Source organism: Leuresthes tenuis, unplaced genomic scaffold (genome assembly GCF_036924035.1).
Source record: "Leuresthes tenuis unplaced genomic scaffold, fLeuTen1.0.hap1 SCAF_16, whole genome shotgun sequence".
In the NCBI taxonomy this organism is placed as follows: Eukaryota; Metazoa; Chordata; class Actinopteri; order Atheriniformes; family Atherinopsidae; genus Leuresthes; species Leuresthes tenuis.
In genome coordinates, this window is record NW_027325370.1 from 5722290 (window position 1) to 5740375 (window position 18086).

General features: G+C 39.4%; 1 protein-coding gene across 2 annotated transcripts in view; it reads left to right on the plus strand.

Annotated features, from left to right (window-relative positions):
• LOC140271220 (ERC protein 2) overlaps positions 1 to 18086 on the plus strand; it is a 151297-nt gene that overhangs the window by 46847 nt on the left and 86364 nt on the right. For both annotated transcript variants that reach the window (XM_072366339.1, XM_072366340.1), the window contains exons 8-11: positions 337 to 474; positions 4006 to 4194; positions 10779 to 10820; positions 11368 to 11561. In XM_072366339.1, the coding sequence (XP_072222440.1) occupies positions 337 to 474; positions 4006 to 4194; positions 10779 to 10820; positions 11368 to 11561 (563 nt within the window). The remainder of the gene's footprint in view (positions 1 to 336; positions 475 to 4005; positions 4195 to 10778; positions 10821 to 11367; positions 11562 to 18086) is intronic.

Sequence of the window (18086 nt, forward strand, 5' to 3'; positions counted from 1 at the left end):
CTGGGAGCATGACATACCAGGTGGCTGCATCACCCTCATCTCCTCCTCTTTTTAATTTATTTCAGTGACTTTGGTTTGCACTCCTACCTCTTGACCCAAGCTGTACTGTGGACAATTGGTGCTTAGCTTTGAAATACCAGGTCAAACTGAAAGTGCATGGTTCTTGGTTCTTGTGCACCATATGATTTCAAGGCTTGATACTCCAGTTGAGTATATTGTACAAACACAACTTAACTTCACAGGTTCTGTCCAGAACGGTTTGCACGGTTTATGATTGTTATGTGCTTGTTATTTAACAATACATTTTCTCCTTTTGCTATGCCATTTTCTTTTCAGATCGAGAACCTTTTGGAGCAGTTAAAGGATAAGGACAAACAGCTGGCTGGATTAAAGGAAAGGGTTCATGGCCTTCAAACTGACTCCAGCAATACAGACACAGCCCTGGCCACACTGGAAGAGGCTTTATCAGAAAAGGTACAGAGAAAAGGGTGAATGCCAGTTAACAGTGCACTTCTAAAAACGTAGATATGGTTTGTTGGTTGAGGATGAGACAGATGTTTCCTTGCTAAAAAAGACACTGTATGGCGGCTGTACAGAATAATGCTGCTTACAGATGAAGAGGCCAAATTATGTTAGTCAGATATAATAGCCATATAAGATATAATAACACCACCTGGTGTGAAATGGCGAGGGGGTTTTAAAGATCTTGGACCACACTAGATATGCTAGATGTTCTTGTGTGTGAAAACAGTGAGGGCAGTGGTAGAATGGAGGTCTAAGGCCAACATAGGCAAAGAACCTTCTCTGTAACTTTGCAGAATGTAGGGAGGGGATGATCTATAGGAGACCAGAAGAGGATGAAGGTTTGGACATGAAGAATAGGAGCGGGCTTAGTGTAGAATGTACAGACATAATTAATGGAGGGAGAGGTTGAAGGAATGCAAGGCTGGAAATAGAGAAAAAATGAATAGTTTCTATAGAGACAACAAGGAAGAGCAGATAAGAGAGCTGGCAAGAGAAACACGGCAACAAAGAATAAGGCAGGGATGAAGGCTCAATAACAGCTAAGCTGAAACTGAAAGGGTGATGTGCTATGTTCATGACATAGAGAGACACGAACAGTCGTAATGTTTTATACAGTCTTTGTCTGATGAAGTATTCTAATATCAAATTTGATCTTGATCAGTTTCTCTTTCTTAAGCCCCCCCCCACTATTTCTCCCATTAAGAAATTAGAACATTTGCATGAGAAATAAATATCGCAAGTAAATAAAACAAGTTGCAGCAATGCCTCACTATAAGAAAGGAAATATAAAAGTCAATTAAGACTTTAGAGGGTCCCAGTAGTAGACCAAAGAAGAATTACAGCAACTGGTGCTTCAGGTGGAAATCACATTCTCCAGAGTCTGCTCCAGGAATATGAACTGTTTGCACGAATAGGCCATTGTGACAGTAAATACTTGTATCACATAGTTTACCAAACTTATTGTCCTGTTCTGGCCAGCTACACTTACAATTACTCACCAGCTTATCGAATGACACATGCATGTGTCAGCATGCATAAGAAGACAAACTGTCCTGAGAACCATTGCGCTGAATAGCTGCTGTGGGATTCAAGGTGGACCGAACAGAACTGCATCACATGGGTGGATAGTGAGATGACTCGAGGAGTTGGTTGTTGTTTTCTGTAAACATTCTGCTGTTTGTTGTTTTCTGGCAACATGGGAAAGCAGCTGGTCTCCATAAAGCTTCACTTCAACAGTACAGAGCCAGCCTCAATGCAGAGAATCCCCTCTGATCTGATTTTAAACTATGCCAGGGTAAGAAACCTGCTGTTAAGAAGCTGGAATACAGAAAGAAATAATTGCATCGAATAATGTTATTTTACTTGTCTACACAGTTCAAGAGATTATTTGTTGATTTGTACAAATGCGTGCCAGCACTATCTGTTGGAGACGTGCTTGATCATAGGGTGGATGTACTGACCATGACCACACAGATGTCAGATCCTTGTCTCTAAATATTTATACTGTCCTTTGAATTGACTGGCTTAATATCAGAGTGACTGCTCTCTTACTTTCTTGCATGTTTAAAGTTGTTCAGTCTACAGTCTCCAAATGACTGCTGGCTAAGAATGATTCCTATTTACATGTTTGTTTGTACTTCAAGCTAAAAGATGGATATTTCTGGCAATAGATGCAAGTCAGGAGTTCCCGGTTTAGACGGAGGTGAAAAGTGTGGTTTCCAATGCATGCTGCTCTGTCATGTGGTCCAAGGTGCACATGCTGTAGGAGTAGATATGCTTTTGCATTTGTTGATAGATATCTATTCAGAATTTTAATTTGTCATACATTTACCACATATACATTTTCCATCCAACTCATGGAACATATTCTGAAAAAGCTGCACGTAAGAAAAGTTTTTAACATTTGAAGATTCTATAATTTATTCATTTATCTATTCATTCAATTTTTGCCTCATTAGGGTCGGAGACAGAAAAGTTTGTTTGTTTGTAGATCTTTATGTAATTCTCTGTTTTATCTGGTTGATATTCTTTGGTTTTATTAAACTGAAAACTGATTGCTTACAGAAATACGTCCAATGGCTGATTAGATTTTCGTGAACTTGCACTTTGTTGTTTTTGCAGTGAATGGGCAGACACAGTACAAAGACAGCTCACTTAGAATTATCTTTCATCACTTTAAATTTGTTTTTGTTGCCAATAGACTTTGAAACAAATGGCATTATGGCACAATAAACTGTAAGTCCCTTCCCTGCGTCGGCCCATCTGTTTACCCAGAAACCACTTCTGATGCGGCTGCATATAATTCAGCTGTGATGAGGAGAACGTTGGCAGACTCCTCAGACTTTGTGGTCAATAGAGTGTGTGTAATGTGTTTACAAGGGTGTGTGTGTGTGTTGCTAATCACAAACTCTGTCACAAACCTGCTGTTGGAGCCAGTCGTTGGCCACAGCGCAGTGGTTTTAATTAACAAGCTGGGGAATTGTGCTCACGCCGGGCCCTGCTCTTTGGTGTATGTGGTGTTTTTTAGTGTGTCCATCTGTGATGTCATGGCTGTGTTTTCTTTTGTGTTATATGTAATGCACACTTTGGCCTAACAGAAGTAGGTCTTAATATCACTTCCTGCTCTCCCCTCAATAACCCAGAGATATTTCATAATGTGTGGAAAACACCCAGGACTTGTGAGCCAAGTGCTCTCTCTTGCCCTTTATTCCAAAGCCCAATATGCAGTTCTGTGCTGTGCCAGGTGTCGTTAGTGAATGTATTCGTCTAATTACCCAGGGGTTTAAAGCTGCTAATCATGCGGTGATGCCACATCGTAAGCTTCATAGCTGGGCTGTGTTCTGAGCCTAAATAAACACCTGAATAAACACCTAAGTAATCACTTCAGTCTTCAACTAAACACACACACATACACGTTAACACACTCCCAATACACACAGCTTTTGTGCTCAGCCACCTAGGATGTGCACCTGGTCTCAGGCCAGTGCCCTAAGCCATTGTTCCGCTGTCCATTGTGATGAAAGAAAAGAGAAAATGACTATCTAAGCACATCACCTAGGTTCATCGGTAGGCAGTGTGGAGTTGTAAGGAGTGATCTACTGCTCTGTCCAATTCCTTCAAAATAAATCTTACTCTGTCTCTAAAGCCTTCTCTTACTTCCTCCTTCTCCCTCTGTTCTGCTTGGCTCTGATCTTCTCATATGGCTGCTATTATTTATGGTAGTGTTATTTATGATAGGCATTTATGAGATTGTCTTTGACCACACTTTGCAAAGCATGCGGGTGAGCATGCCTTGTGTGATACCAGCTTAAAGTTTTCAGGGACAGGAGTGAAGAATTGTAACCACCAGGAGCTGATAATGCTGAAAGTTAAACGTCATCCATTTTATAATCTTTCTCAAATCTAATGAACAAGCTTTAATTTACATGATAGCTTAAACATTTCCCCTCGCACGTACTTTTCTGTGTATTACTATCCCAGGAGCGAGTGATTGAGAATCTGCGGGAGCAGAAGGAACGAGAGGACAGGGCTCGGCTCGAGGAGCTGGTGCAGGTGAGGAGGGAGAACCAGGAATTAAAGGACAAGCTGTCAGCTGTGCAGCCCCAGATACTGTCACAGAGCCAGCCAGCTAACCTCAGCTCAACCCACAACCAGAAGCCAGATGGAGAGGTCAGTACGGATTGTTTTGTCATTTAGATAAAAGAAAAATATGTGAATTCATGACTGATTAACCTTCCTGTTTTGATTACTTAAATCTTTATTATTTCAATTATTCTTTAATATCAAAGTTCACCTGAAATGTTTAGTTGAAAATGTATGCGTGTGGATATGAGGATTGTGCACACACAAGATTGCTCACTGGAGACTTCAGACAAACAGACATAAATAAGCCCCTGTATACAGTATACTGTGTTAGTAAAATCCTACTTGCACACTGTATTTATCTAGGGTAATAGTAATTTCACCGTCTCACCTCCCTTTGAGCGTCCATAATACTGTTAGCAGTTCCATAACAAAGGCCCTGCCTGCACTATGTCTCCCAGGATGAAGGAATGAATTAAGAGTGACTGATTTATTGGAGTAAAAGATCCCTCTATCCCTGTTGTGGTGCCAAGTCAGAGGCCTTGCTGTCTTTTTTTCTCTCTTTTTTTTCTCCTGAACTTACAAGCCAGGACAGACTCTTGTCCTGCCAGAATTTATGAGAATGTTTTCTTTTGTACCCATAAAAAAAATAGCACACACACATCTCATTCCTGTGAAATGATATCTTGCTGAATGTTGATGCGGCACCACATGAAAGTGACAGCAGCTCAGTAACTCTTTGTAGCGAGCAGATTCACACTCCGACAGAAGTGTTGCCATAATTGGACTATTTTGTGCACTTTGCAGCAATCAGACCTGTTATGTAAACTTGCACATCTTCAAACTGATGATGGTTGTGTATTTATGCATATGTGTGTGTGTGTGTGTGTGTGTTGATGTCCCTGCATCTACACGCACGTCTCTACATAAAACAGCTGTTGATGTCTGTGGATGCATTTGTAATTATCTACATATGTTCAAGTGTGTTTGTGAGTTTGATCCTGTTGTATTGCAGAGGCCAGAGAACAGCTAAGTAACTGACTGCTGTCTGAAATTAGATCATGATGATACATCACAAAATCCCATGCATAACTGATCTTCAGAATCGTTGTTGAATTAACTCTTAGGGCCGCCAATAGTGTGGTGGTTAGCACTGTCGCCTCACAGCAAGAGGGTTCCTGCTTTGAAACCCGTCCGGGGCCTTTCTGTGTGGAGTTTGCATGTTCTCCCCGTATATGCATGGGTTCACCCCGGGTACTCCAGCTTCCTCCCTGGAGTTTGGGTTGATTGGTAAATTGTCCCTCTGTCTGTGTGCTGTGCCCTGCCTCTCGCCCAATGGCTCTACCTACTCTGTGACCTTGAATTAGATAAAGCGGGTACAGAGAATGAATATGACTTGTTAGGTACTGTTATTTCAACAGAAAGTTCATTAGTTCGGACTTTAAGATGGTGTAGAGGACATAAATCAAGTACCAATAACATCAGAGAAAAGATTGTGTTAATATTAATTTGGAGTAGAATCTGAATAACAATTCACCCTGTGATAACCTGACTAGATGTACAGATGTGACAAAGATACGTCCAGTTCAAGGCTGCAGGTCCCACTCATAAATTACTTCATCCACTTGAGGCTGATTTTTGACTGGAAGCTCTGACCTGAAGAGATGCTCTGTATCTCTGCTGCTGCATTATTATAAAACTTGGTGGTTAATAATCAGTAACTTATAACATTCTCTTATCCCTGAGAAGATATTCAGATTTTACTTAATTACTACTTTGCAGCCCTAGTCAACCCCACACATTGCTCACAATGTCAGCGTTAACAAAAATTACTTAATTTTGATGAATGAATTCAAACTCAACACACAAATTTAAATCAGATTGAATAGGATGTTATTAACATGAAAAACAGATTAATATAGAGGAGGCAATATGTACGTTCATTTAAACAAAATGAAACACCAGGACGGGCACTTGAACTAAGCAACTTGCTCAAAAAGAAACAATCCATTTTCTCATTCCACAAGAAAAAAATGACAAAGGTTCTTTCAAATGCAACAGAATAAGGTAAGATGATGATGTAAAAAGAAAAGAAAGATAATTTACACAGAGTTGTTGGATACTGTATTTGTGTTTCACTAAAGTTCTGTAAGCAAAATGTGCTTCACCTTAATTAGCTAAGTTCTTCTGTCGAAACTCACATTGTGTTCATTTATAGGTTCATCATCTTATTTTTGGTTTTGATTTTAGGTTTCAGTGGACAATCGCAAGTTTTCTAGACAGCCCTCAACATTCAGAGCACTTTTTAAAAAACACAAAGCTCTTGGTCAAAATGGGTAAATGTTCCAAAAACACATTAAAATCTGCAAATTGCACATTGCTACTGTACCTCACGTCACATTATGTATACAAAGGCTCAGATTTATCGCCTGTAATTCCTAGGCCTCTTTCTCAAAAAGCCCCGTGTCCTCTGATTCACAGCTGACTGTCCAAACATGGCAGAAAGCAAGGCAGCTGCTCAGCCTTTGTTTGGCCGGCATTATGCAGGCATGTTTCATGGTTATGTCTTTTTGGTAATGGAAGAAAAGTCTGGACTACAAAAAGGGGATTTCAGGCAGTTTAGGAGCCGTGTCCTCAATAAAAGAGAATATCTCCCTTTAGAGCATAACCTTTTAACTAGTCCTCCAGCCGAAATAGTCATATTAGTTGTTCGTTCATACCCTTCAGTACGGCTCATGATGACTGTGAAGTAGTCTGTTGTTGAAGTAGAAACAAAGTCCTCATGAGGAGCACGGAGGGTGGTGGATGGTGCAGTGCAGCACTTTCAACCATGGGCTCACCTCCGTAGCTTCTTGGTTGAGTTTAGGCAATAACATTACTTGGTTAGGGTTAGAAAACAATCATGGTCAGGGCTAAAACCTTAATACAACATCACATTGCCATCGCGGACCCCATTTTTATCCCTCACATGCAGTTGCTCTTATGACTACAAGGGGATGCCTATTCTTTGAATGCACTAAGTGACGTTTCCACCTGCATAAACAAATGCCACATGAGCATGTTTAGGGAAGGACAGTCTTGATCTTTTACATGTACAAAAAGCTATTATACTCTCAAGGAAAGTGGGAAGCCTCTGAAGCGCAGTGTGCCAAAATGACATTTTGTTGAAGGAAACTGGCTTTAACACAATGTCAGCTTTTGAAGGGAATTTGTTTTTGTAACTTTGCAAGCAGAGATCAAATCACACATCACATCAGCCTAATCACTCTATGATTGGAATTCAACCCTAATTTTAAATTATTCACTAAGCACTGAACTGATATAGTGTTTGTTTGCCCTCAGGGTTGTGCGCACAGTGGCCCACTCACTGTATCTGCAGATGTTTATACTGCATTGCTGACTCAGACAAGCTGTTAATGGAGCTTTTCATCTTTACCTCAGGACTTTGTTGACTTCACTGCATCCTCATCCTCTTCCCATAAAAACAGTATTTGTTGATTCCGAGGTTAATAAAGGACTTCTGGAACCAAACACCAGCCCTTCAAAGGGAAAAATAGTTGAGGGAAGGAAGTGACCTTTTCAAAGAGGGTTTGCGGAAATCAACAAGAAGGCCCTGCACTTTAAGATTATTGAGTCCTATTTGAAAGACAATTCAAACCACACAGATGCCATATTATCTTACCTATTTTTGCTCTTTTTATTTAAAAAAACTGAGGTATATAACAAGACTGCAGCAGTTTTGTCTGAGATATGAAACTAGATGACATCCGTTTTAAGCTGTTTCTTAACCATACATCCTCTAAGTCACTGGGCAGCCTCTGATCAGAAGCTAGAAAAGTCAGTAACCAGCCTGGTGGCTACACATTTCTAACATATTCTGAAATATTTATACTCGAGAGACATTTCCAGGAATGATAATAATAATTTGACTGTAATCATATCCTGACTGGCCTTTCCCCTCTTGTCATAATATTACACATTCCTGTTGGACTTGCTGTCCTTTCAGGCCCTGCTCTCCACTTGTTTGTGCTATTTAGAGGAAGAACATAACACACTCCAATCCACTTAACTAACTGCATGCGGTTTTCCACATGCAGGCATGCTGCTTGCTTAAACCTTTTCATTGTGCAGGAAATCAGAATTCCCCAAGAAACCGTCTATCTGAAAGAATTCTTTTCCATACACACGTTTCAGCTTTGCATTGCATTATTAGGAAAATAATACATATGGGTCACTAAGACCTTTCTAGAAAGAGGTGAACAATTATTCTCCTTGTCAAGTGCAGTTAACTAAATAGTCATACACAGTACATTAGAGACAGGTTAGTAGATCTCATACCTATAGACACCAACATTCGTATTTGCCTGTGATCAAAGTACAGATGTGTCAGTGGAGCATTACACAAAATAACAATGACATCATTCCACAGTTACATCACTATTTTACATGGATATTTAATCAATAACATGCGTGTCCTTGCTACTATACACCTGCTTTTGAGATGCAAGAATTAACACTTTTAAAGGGATATTTTGTGTCTTTTTTAATGGAATTGAGTTAAGGACAGTGGTCGGAGCACTTTTGAAGAATTAGATGGTTTGTTGACAGACAAGATAAAGCTAAAATCTAACTGAACGAAGCCATCAAAAGAGCCAATTTTTTGCCATCTAAATAGATTCAAACCTGAAAGGTTTCATCACAGTCTGAGCAACCTCATGTCCTGATTTTTCATCACTTCTGTTTCACAGTTACTTAGTACTGCAACCCGGACCTTTGTGGAACACACCACTGACAGTGCTGCTATGCATACGCTCTGCAGTCGAGAAAGTGTAGTGACAAAGTAAACAACTGTCTGATTAGTTTTAAAAGTTTGAGTTGTTTTAGATGCGCTACTCACAAGGCTAAGCTCTGAGTAGCTTTTAGCTTCAGCTCACCCATCAGGAAACCACCTGATTTTCTAAACTTAGAGTGCGCTGACCACTGCAGGTAAGACACTGACTACAGACAGAGGTACTTCACACAACCTCAATTCGAAAGATTCCGTGATAGGATTAAAAAAAAAAATGGGTTTGTTTGTGATATTTGAAAAAATTGACACTCCCTTTTCGTTCTTTTTGTTTTTCCTTTGTTTTTAGTGGCAGAATTTAGAAGACCTGCATTGTTCCTTTAGCACATTTATCCACTGGTATTTTTAATGCCATAGAGACACAAATACACTCAAGGTTTTGGGAGCAGGGTTCATTTTATGGGCAGAAAGCAAAACAGTACAATGGAGACAAACTGAATTTAGGGTTAGAGTAATATCAAGTTCATGCTAGGATAGGAGTTAACAATACACAGGCACAGGCTATGGTTGTAGTTTGCATTTATTAAGATTATCTGTGAGTTGTATTCCAGAGAAGCCGTATATGAGACTGAAGTAGATGCAAAGGAAAATAAAAGTTGCGAAACCTGCCTGGTCAGAAAAATGTGAAAGAGCCACTTCACAGAAAACATCATATTTAGATCGATTTAACTTCATCTGCATACATTTTAAACATATTTCAATGAGAGTGGGCTGTTGAAGCAGGTGATATGATGTGTGATTTACCTGACAGAGTCTAAACGCAGGCTATCAAGCTGCAGTGACACGTAGTTGCATTTATGGGTTGGTGCGTGTCTTGTTTGGAGAAGATACAGCATTTGCTTCAATAAGGGACACTGCTACTGCATGGCTGGGATGTAGGAGCTGTGCAGAGCTGATGCTAAAACATAGATTAAGCTCTATGATAAGCAGGTGATTCAGGTTTAGCAGTAAGTTCCCTCTTTTAATGACGGGGGGCTCAAATGTGTGGGTGACCAATAAAGATTAAAAAGATAAATGCATATATGCTTGGAGGAGCTGCTAGTTTGGACCTATTACAAAACTTTTGTGCAATGAACATGAGATATAAGTCGATGCCCTTGGTCCCAAAGAAAGCACAATTCAGGGTCAGATGAGGAAACCAGTCTCATTCAAGTCATGTCCTCTGAAGTGATTGAAGCACCACTGTGTGTGTGTAAGTATTTGTGCACATTTACTTGATGATGTTTAAACGAGTGGCCTCAGCTGTCTCAACAAGTTAAACAATCTTCACAAACAGAGTAGACAGAGAGAGGTAGAGACCAAGAAAAAAAAGGAGAAGCCAAGAGAAAGATAATTCTAGGTTTGAAAGTTCCTCTGGGATATTTTTCTCTTAGAAGAATGGATTCATCAGTGCAACACATTTTTCTCAACATTTACCCCCCACAAAAAAAGAAAAATAAATAAAAAACAAGATGTTTGGTGGTCTCATAAAATCAGCCAAAGCAGGAGGAGTCAGTAATTTTAGAATGATAATGATTAGACTCCGAACTCTACATAAAGGATGCCCCGGGGAGGCAAATGATAGAAGTGAACCGCAGAAAAGAAGGCTTTGGAGGAACTTGGGGAGAAAGCAGATGAGGGTTCAGATGTGTTCTGCTGTTTATGAAATTACTGTGACCACATATTCAGGACACACTTTTTCTTCTGTGAGTGGTGCATGCAAAATCATCTAACTGCTGAACCAGTGCATTTTTCAACGTTTTATTCTTGGTACATGTGAAAATTTAAGATTAAGTTGATACATTCTTACTTTTAATCAGTCTTTTTTTGTTGCATTAACATCTAGGTGCAAGCAAAAATAGATGGGCTTCCAGCTATCAGCCCCATGGTACGTTCTTTGTTTTCTCATGCTTTGTCAGCAGTAAGTTCTTGGATTTTAAATTTAATGTACTGACACAATGCTGCAGTAAGGGTAACAGTGGAGGTGAAGTACAACTCTGACATTTGCTTATTTACTCACCATAGCTCTCTTAAAGTCAACAGCTGCAGGCAGCACACTTGAAAATGCTTTCATGCTGTTTACCTTCTTGTCCGGTATTCTTGAACATCACATGTCTTCTTTCAGCAATCGAGGGAAAGCCTAACCAGCTATTGAATAACAAGCTCACATTTGTCATCCTACATTTGCACTGGCCCAAGCAAGACAATGTTGAAATTAACCCTGACACATGCTTTTCCAGCCCTAAAAGGGTATTACATAAGGTGAAATACTGCACATGAACAATAATTCCTTAACACACCTATGACTAAGATGGGAGCACTCTACAGAATACTGTATCTGCTTTGTTAATGCCCAAGTAAAAATAGATGTGATATGTGGCTGTCTTTGTATCCATCCTTACCCTAACGTCTCACTTTGATGCATATACTTAAAGGCCAAAAACCCAGAAGAAACAGTCAGCATGGTTCCAGACATCACTGATCGACTTAGGCTCCTAGAGCAGGAAGTGGGCCGCTACAGAGAGGAGTCGAGGAAGTCTCAAGCTGAGGTTGAGAGACTAATGGGAGCCCTGAAGGATTCTGAAATGGATAAATCAGTCAAGGAGAAGAAAATTGCCGACCTTGAAAGGTGAGGGTCAAAAATCCATAGACATTCACATCCATCACAATACACCATCTGGGCGTCCTCGGAGAGCAGGGTCCTTCCAAGTGACCGGATCTTTGTGAGATCTCAATTCATTCCTAAGTGCTCTATTTGTAAAGAAGTAATCCGTGAGATATAAACTGTCTAAATTGTGTCCTCCTGCCACTTGAAACCACTTCCACTGAATCATGCTTTTGCCTTATGTAATCACTGTCTTGGAATGCATTCTCTGACCTATTTACATGTGTTATTTTAATCAACTGGTTTAATGTCTTATCATTTTATGTCTGCAGACCTGGGTAAGTAAATATAACGTTGCCTGTTAACCATATCTTCATACTCCCAACAGTGTCCATATTCATTGCTCTTGAAATCATGCCATTCCGTTTGGGTTTATTTGAAGTGTTCTCAGGTATAAAGCTGGGAATAGCGGGATTTATCTCAAATTTGACTCTCAGGAAGCTCGAATTTGACTATCCCATTGGTATGGTAAATGTACAATCCATTTACAGCAAACAATCTCAGACTTCATTCCTGTGACACCCATAACACAACCGGAGGCTTCATATGTTTCCTGATTTAAAACACTGGAGACGTATAGCTTCTCTTTGTGTTGACTTTTTCAGATTTCACTGCTTTCAGCTGTGCTGTCATGTGTGTCTTTTCTTCCCATCACATGGCGGTATGTTTTTACCTGTGTCTATAATCACAACAGATCACATGTTTTGTTTCTCTTTTTATATTACTGTAAATGCATTTAGTTGGTGTGCTTTTATGTTTATGAGTGTGTGTGTTTTTGAGCTTGCCAGGCAGCAGACAGCCAGCGGCGTGCCAGTGGGAGGTGGTGTATCCAGCCCAGACACTGGCTGTTTATACTACTCTGTTTATTACTGGCAGAGTGCTACTCAATTATCATTTGATTTATGGATTGGCATGGTGTGTATACGTATCCAAATGAGTGGTTGTTTAATGCCAAGGCAGAAGTGCTGTGTGTTAGTGTTTGTGTACATATTTACTTCAGATGTGTATGTGCATGTGTGAAAAAAATAACAGAATTTTGTGTCCCTGTTCTTCTTTTTTTCTCTTACAAATTATGTACAGTACGTGAACTTGAAGCCATTGTAGTTAGTGATGCCTCTTTTTAACACTAGCAACACCCAACCTCTTGTAATTTACTAAGGTTGTGAATAGTTAAGAGTCTGGATTTGCTGTATGCACTGGATCCCACACAGTTTCCTGCCTCATTCATTAACCGTTTTACAGACTCTCTGCTCTGGCACTGGTATTGTGTGCTGACTCAAACTGTGGGAACTTACAAGTAGAAAAGGGATCAAGCAGAAAAGGAACACAGTAGCTCCTGCATAGTTCGTGCATACTGTGTGTGTGCATTTTACCCTTTCAAGGTATACATACTGTACATATACTGTTCACATCGACCTGTCTCAAGCTGCACTTTTGGTTTCCGTGCATCTGTGTGTGCAGCCATCTCTGGGCCAAGAACTTTGCGATCATTGGAAGGATTTCTTTTCCCCTCAGCTCGTCCATCTTATCGGGGCTGCTGTCTCATTAGTGTCAAACAGTCTCTCCTATCAGCTCGACCCTTCCTCTCTGCACAGCACATGCAGGTCAAAGGTCACAGGCGGGTCAGCCACAAGTTATCAGAGGAAAATCTACTGTATTCATTCACTGTCACAGTTCATTTGAACAAGATACAAGTTACATTTAAAGACTCTAGTATGTTTGGTTCCTGCAGAACATTGATTTTGATCTTACATTAAACATAAATAGAAGACTTTTTGCATGCGAGTAGCTGTGTGCATGTATGCGGCAGCGTGAGTGGACGAGTGTCCGTGTCTGTGTACTGTCTGGATGTCTGTTGTGAGAGCCTGCAGTGTGTGGTGTGTCTGAGCAGAAGATAAATGTCTTTTTAATCAGAGTGTTTCTGTTGGAACTCAGTCAGCTAACCTAATAACCACTATCTAAATAGTGGGAGAGGAGAACAGATGAGCAAATAGACACTTTCTCATTCAGTTGGCAATGTAACAGAGAGAGTCAAAGATGGATGTAGCGAGTGGGTCATTGTTATAAGTCCAATCTAGCAAAGGGAAGACTCACTCATAGCTATTACATAGCCTTGATATCCCAGTGATTTAGTGTAAGTCATCATTGATAGCGCTAGGTTATTCAGTTGGTGTTTTGTTTAGTGGCATTGGTTTCCAGTAGGTGGTAAGCTAATTTGATAAGTTAAAAGTTACCCTCAATGGTCTTCCTTGTATATTTGTATCTGTGTCAGGTGTCAACGCTAATGCTAATAGCTGGATTTGTTCAAAAGATCGTCCCGAGCCACATTGACTGATCTCATGGAGCTGTTTGTTTACATATAACTGACTTAAATAGAACGAAAAAATGAAGACATTTTTCAGCATGACGTATAAGAATGTCACATAAGCACAGCTCCTCTGGATTTTGGCAGACCAGATTTTAATAAATCTTAAACATGAGCGGCTTGTGAAGACATTTTTGCACTTGAGCATTTGCAGGCATTTGAGACATAAATAGTGACAAAAGTTGTGCTAACACAAAGCGAGAAAAATGCTTTATTATTTCTTGAATGTGAATATAAAGTATTTTCTTCATTCCTTCTTGATTAAGTATACAGTATATTATCAACCAGTCAGATTATTTTGCATAGTCTTCTTCTTATTGCTTTTACAGTTCTATACTTTGAAAGTTATAAGGCTTCCACATTGTGGTATGGGGGCTAAACTTTGATAAATAAATCAGCCTCTTTGTCTCAACCTACCACAGCTACTCACAAGGTAAGCAGTCTGGTATGTAAGGGAGGATTTCAGGAAAAGGGAGCTGTACGTGTGTGTGGATATATGTGTACGTACAGTATAAATACATTTGTTCTGTATGTAGAATGTGAGACTGAAAGGTATATATGTTGGTAAGGTACTTTTAAAGAGTTTTTATGTAGAAAGGAATCAGTGGTTTGTGGCTTACGAATCCTCATACGCTCACAAACAACTATCTTTATTTTGTCATTTTGCTGTGACTGCAATCAAACTCCAGGTGCAGTCTTGCCTGACTCAAAACCAAAACACATAAATCCTCCGAACGTTCTGTTTATAATATTTTCACATAAAAATGTCTCTGAACAGTGTGTTTTTCTGCTGCAGGTGTCGACTCAATTTGAATTTCCATTTTAACTTTAGTGATAACCCTGTAAACACCCTATTTTTTCGGATTAAATGTAAACGAGTCGCAGCTGCGACAGAGAGGAGATGTTTCATAACATAAACAGCAAATGCACCGACAATGCTCGACATATAATCACAATTCACCTTTAAACACATGCAAACTGACTGGCTTTCTCTTTCATCCTGTAACGCTCACATAAGCAATATAGTATAGAGGCCAAAATAAAATGGCATGTGTTGCATTTAGACAAATCTAAGCAACTTAAATCATATATAAGAAACAGTCCTTTTTGAATTTCTCAGCACTGCATCAAGGCCAGCTCTTCAGATCAAACTCTGACTCTCACTGTTGACCCCACTCTTACTTCACCTTTTTTGTCCCTCTTTCTTTTCCCCTTCTCCTCTTCTCTCTGTAACCTTCCTTGTTTTGCACTTGAGAGAAAATGTATTTACATTTACCTCAGATCATATCTGCTTGCTGTTCAATATGGTTCTCAACCCATGTAGTAATAACTGCCCTTAAATGTCTGCCTGAAATCAGAGGATTAAGTTCCACTCTGCTGTTTATTAAAGGAGACAAGGAGGAGACAGAGTTATGAAGGGGGGAGATACAGATCTGGATATATATTTTTTAAGTTATTACTCCTTTTAACCTTTATTTACCTGGGAAAAATCATTTGGGAATGTATGTTACTTTCCCAGCTGGGCTCTGACTCTACTTTATATTCGCAGTTTCCCACATTCAGATTTGGTAGAATCCAAATCTACAATTATGAAGCCATTCACTCTCTCTGCATGCCTTGCTCAAAGACACATCAGCTGTGAACCTCAAGGGGAGGTTACAAGATTTTAAAAAGGAAGTCTGCAATGTGATGGAAGAGGAAAGAATAATAAAAAAAATGAAAAAACAAAAAAAATAGTAGATAAAGAAAGATTTAGAAATATCTGTAAAAAGGAGGAGAAAACAGTGCTCTCCTTTGACAGCCAGCAATAAAGCGGGACTGCTTATATTGGAAGGTGAAAGTGTGGAGAGCTCCAGTTGGAAAAAAGGAAAGGGGAAATGTGAAAATTTAGCTATTACACTCAGTTAAGGAAACTGGCTTCTTGCTGCTCTCTTGCTCTCACTTCATGTTTCTACAGAGAATCACTGCAATAAGATGTGATTTCCTCTGGAGAAATTACTCATTTTAGTGATCATCAAATCTCCCTCATATTTTCCCCCTGCATGCAGCCCAGTCAGTCAGCTGCTAATTCACACTCTAAGTGCCCTCATTTTCCCTAATATTGGTCTAAACACTTAACTTCATCTTGCACTGATGGCTTGATGGGGGTGTATCAGCTATCAAACGAGACCAGTGTGCCTTTTGGTTTATACACCTGTGCCAGTAGCAGTTATGTTTGTGATAGCTGATATGCCCTCATGTCAAGTTTGTTCTCCATGGACATGCCTCTGAGCTTATAAAAACACACAGAGACATCAAAGATCAGAGTCTAAACAGATTCTTCTTCTGGTTCTTGCAGTGCATGTGGGCACATGCACATAATCCATGTGAACATATATAACTTAGAATTGAAAGAGAAATAAAAGATAGTTCTTATTTTTGCAGCACTTTTCTAGCCCTACTCATAAAAGTGATTAAAAAAACTTGTAAAACGAACATCAGAGTGGGGTTTTTAAAAAAGGGATATAAAGTTTCACACCAGAGACTGAAGTAACAGACTAGTAAACTGCATGTTTTTTAAAACGGACATGCACACATACATGCACACGCCGTTGTAAGGGTTGCAAGAGAAAATATTTGCCCTCAAGTGGGGGCAGCTTGTAAGTTTTGCCCAGAGTAAACACACCAATGTGGATGTGGAATAATAATGTGGCACATTTTAGAAGCTGCTTGGTCGCAGTTTGTTTACAGTGTTGGAGGGTTCTCTTCAACACTAATTTGTCACTGTCAGCTTTCTCGAACCTTTAATGCATTTTCTTGTTTTTTCGTTGTTTTTTTTTTGTTTTTGTGACAGTCCAACTGTGAGCTCCATGATGTGTTTTTTTTTTTCTTAGTCTATTTTTAGAGTGTTTGTGAGAAAATATAAATAGTGTCATGGTGCACGAGTTTTTTGGGTGCAAGAGTCTAGCAGGTATTGGTACGAGTGTTGTTTATCCATAGTTGTGTGCGTTTTTGTGGGTGGGCTGATTGATTGAATGAAACACATTAGGTTTTAGTGCAGATGTAAGTACATTCACAGCCATCCTGCTATGTTAAAACACAGTTCAGCTCTCTAATCAGCACTTCTGCAGTACATGTTGTTGGTAATTTACTTTTTATCACTGTGTGTATGCAATTTTTGTATGCAAATCAGGATTTATAGCATCAATTTATTTTTTAAAAACACATGCCCTCGTGCTTGTGTGTTTGTTATGCCATAACCTTGTGTAGACCTACTGTGAGACCTATTTTTGAGAACGTGTGTGTTTGTGTGCTTGCACAAGCTTGCATCTCCTGTCCTCTTATGTTTGTGTGTTTTGTTGTTGAAAGATTTACACTGCTATGCCTCACCTCCATCAGTCAAGTTTTGTCTTGTCCCTATCTGCAACGGTACTCAGACGAGGCACATACTCGGCTATTGTTCTTAACTGATTTACTGCACACACTGTGGCTCCACTGTTTCCTGTCGATTGGAAAATATAGCAAATAAAAAACATGAAGCAAAAAAATATATATTCATTTTAGTCGTGCATTGTATGCATCGTGTATGCCAAATAAAAAAAACACTTGGTTAAAATTGTAAGTAGATATATATTTAATAATTAATGTACACACACTGGTGGGAAAATATGTTCATCCTAATTAAGTTGTTAGTTTTTGTCATATTTGGACAAGCAAACAATATCATCTTAGATATAGCCCTTACCTCAAATGTGACGTGCTTGAACCAAACTACTGACAGATGTAGCCTCTTAACAATTTATTACTGTGTTCGACAAGTAAGTACACCCGTTGTGTTACAAATTTTTTGGCATCTCAGTTTGATTTAGGTATGACTTCCGACTTGATTATTCCATAACCCTCCAACTCTTCCTTTTTAGGGAACCCATTTTTTTTATTTACTTGTCTGCTTGGGATCATTGTTCTGTCAAATGATTTATTTCTGATTTAATTTTGGGTTCAACCTTTTGACAGTTAGCTCCTCAAGCACTGTTTGAAAAAAAAAAAAAACAGAAATCTAAATTGAATCATAGACTCAAAGTTGCCCAGTCCAAAGACTCCTACTTTGTTTTGAGTTTCCAGAACATATCGTTCCAAAAGACACC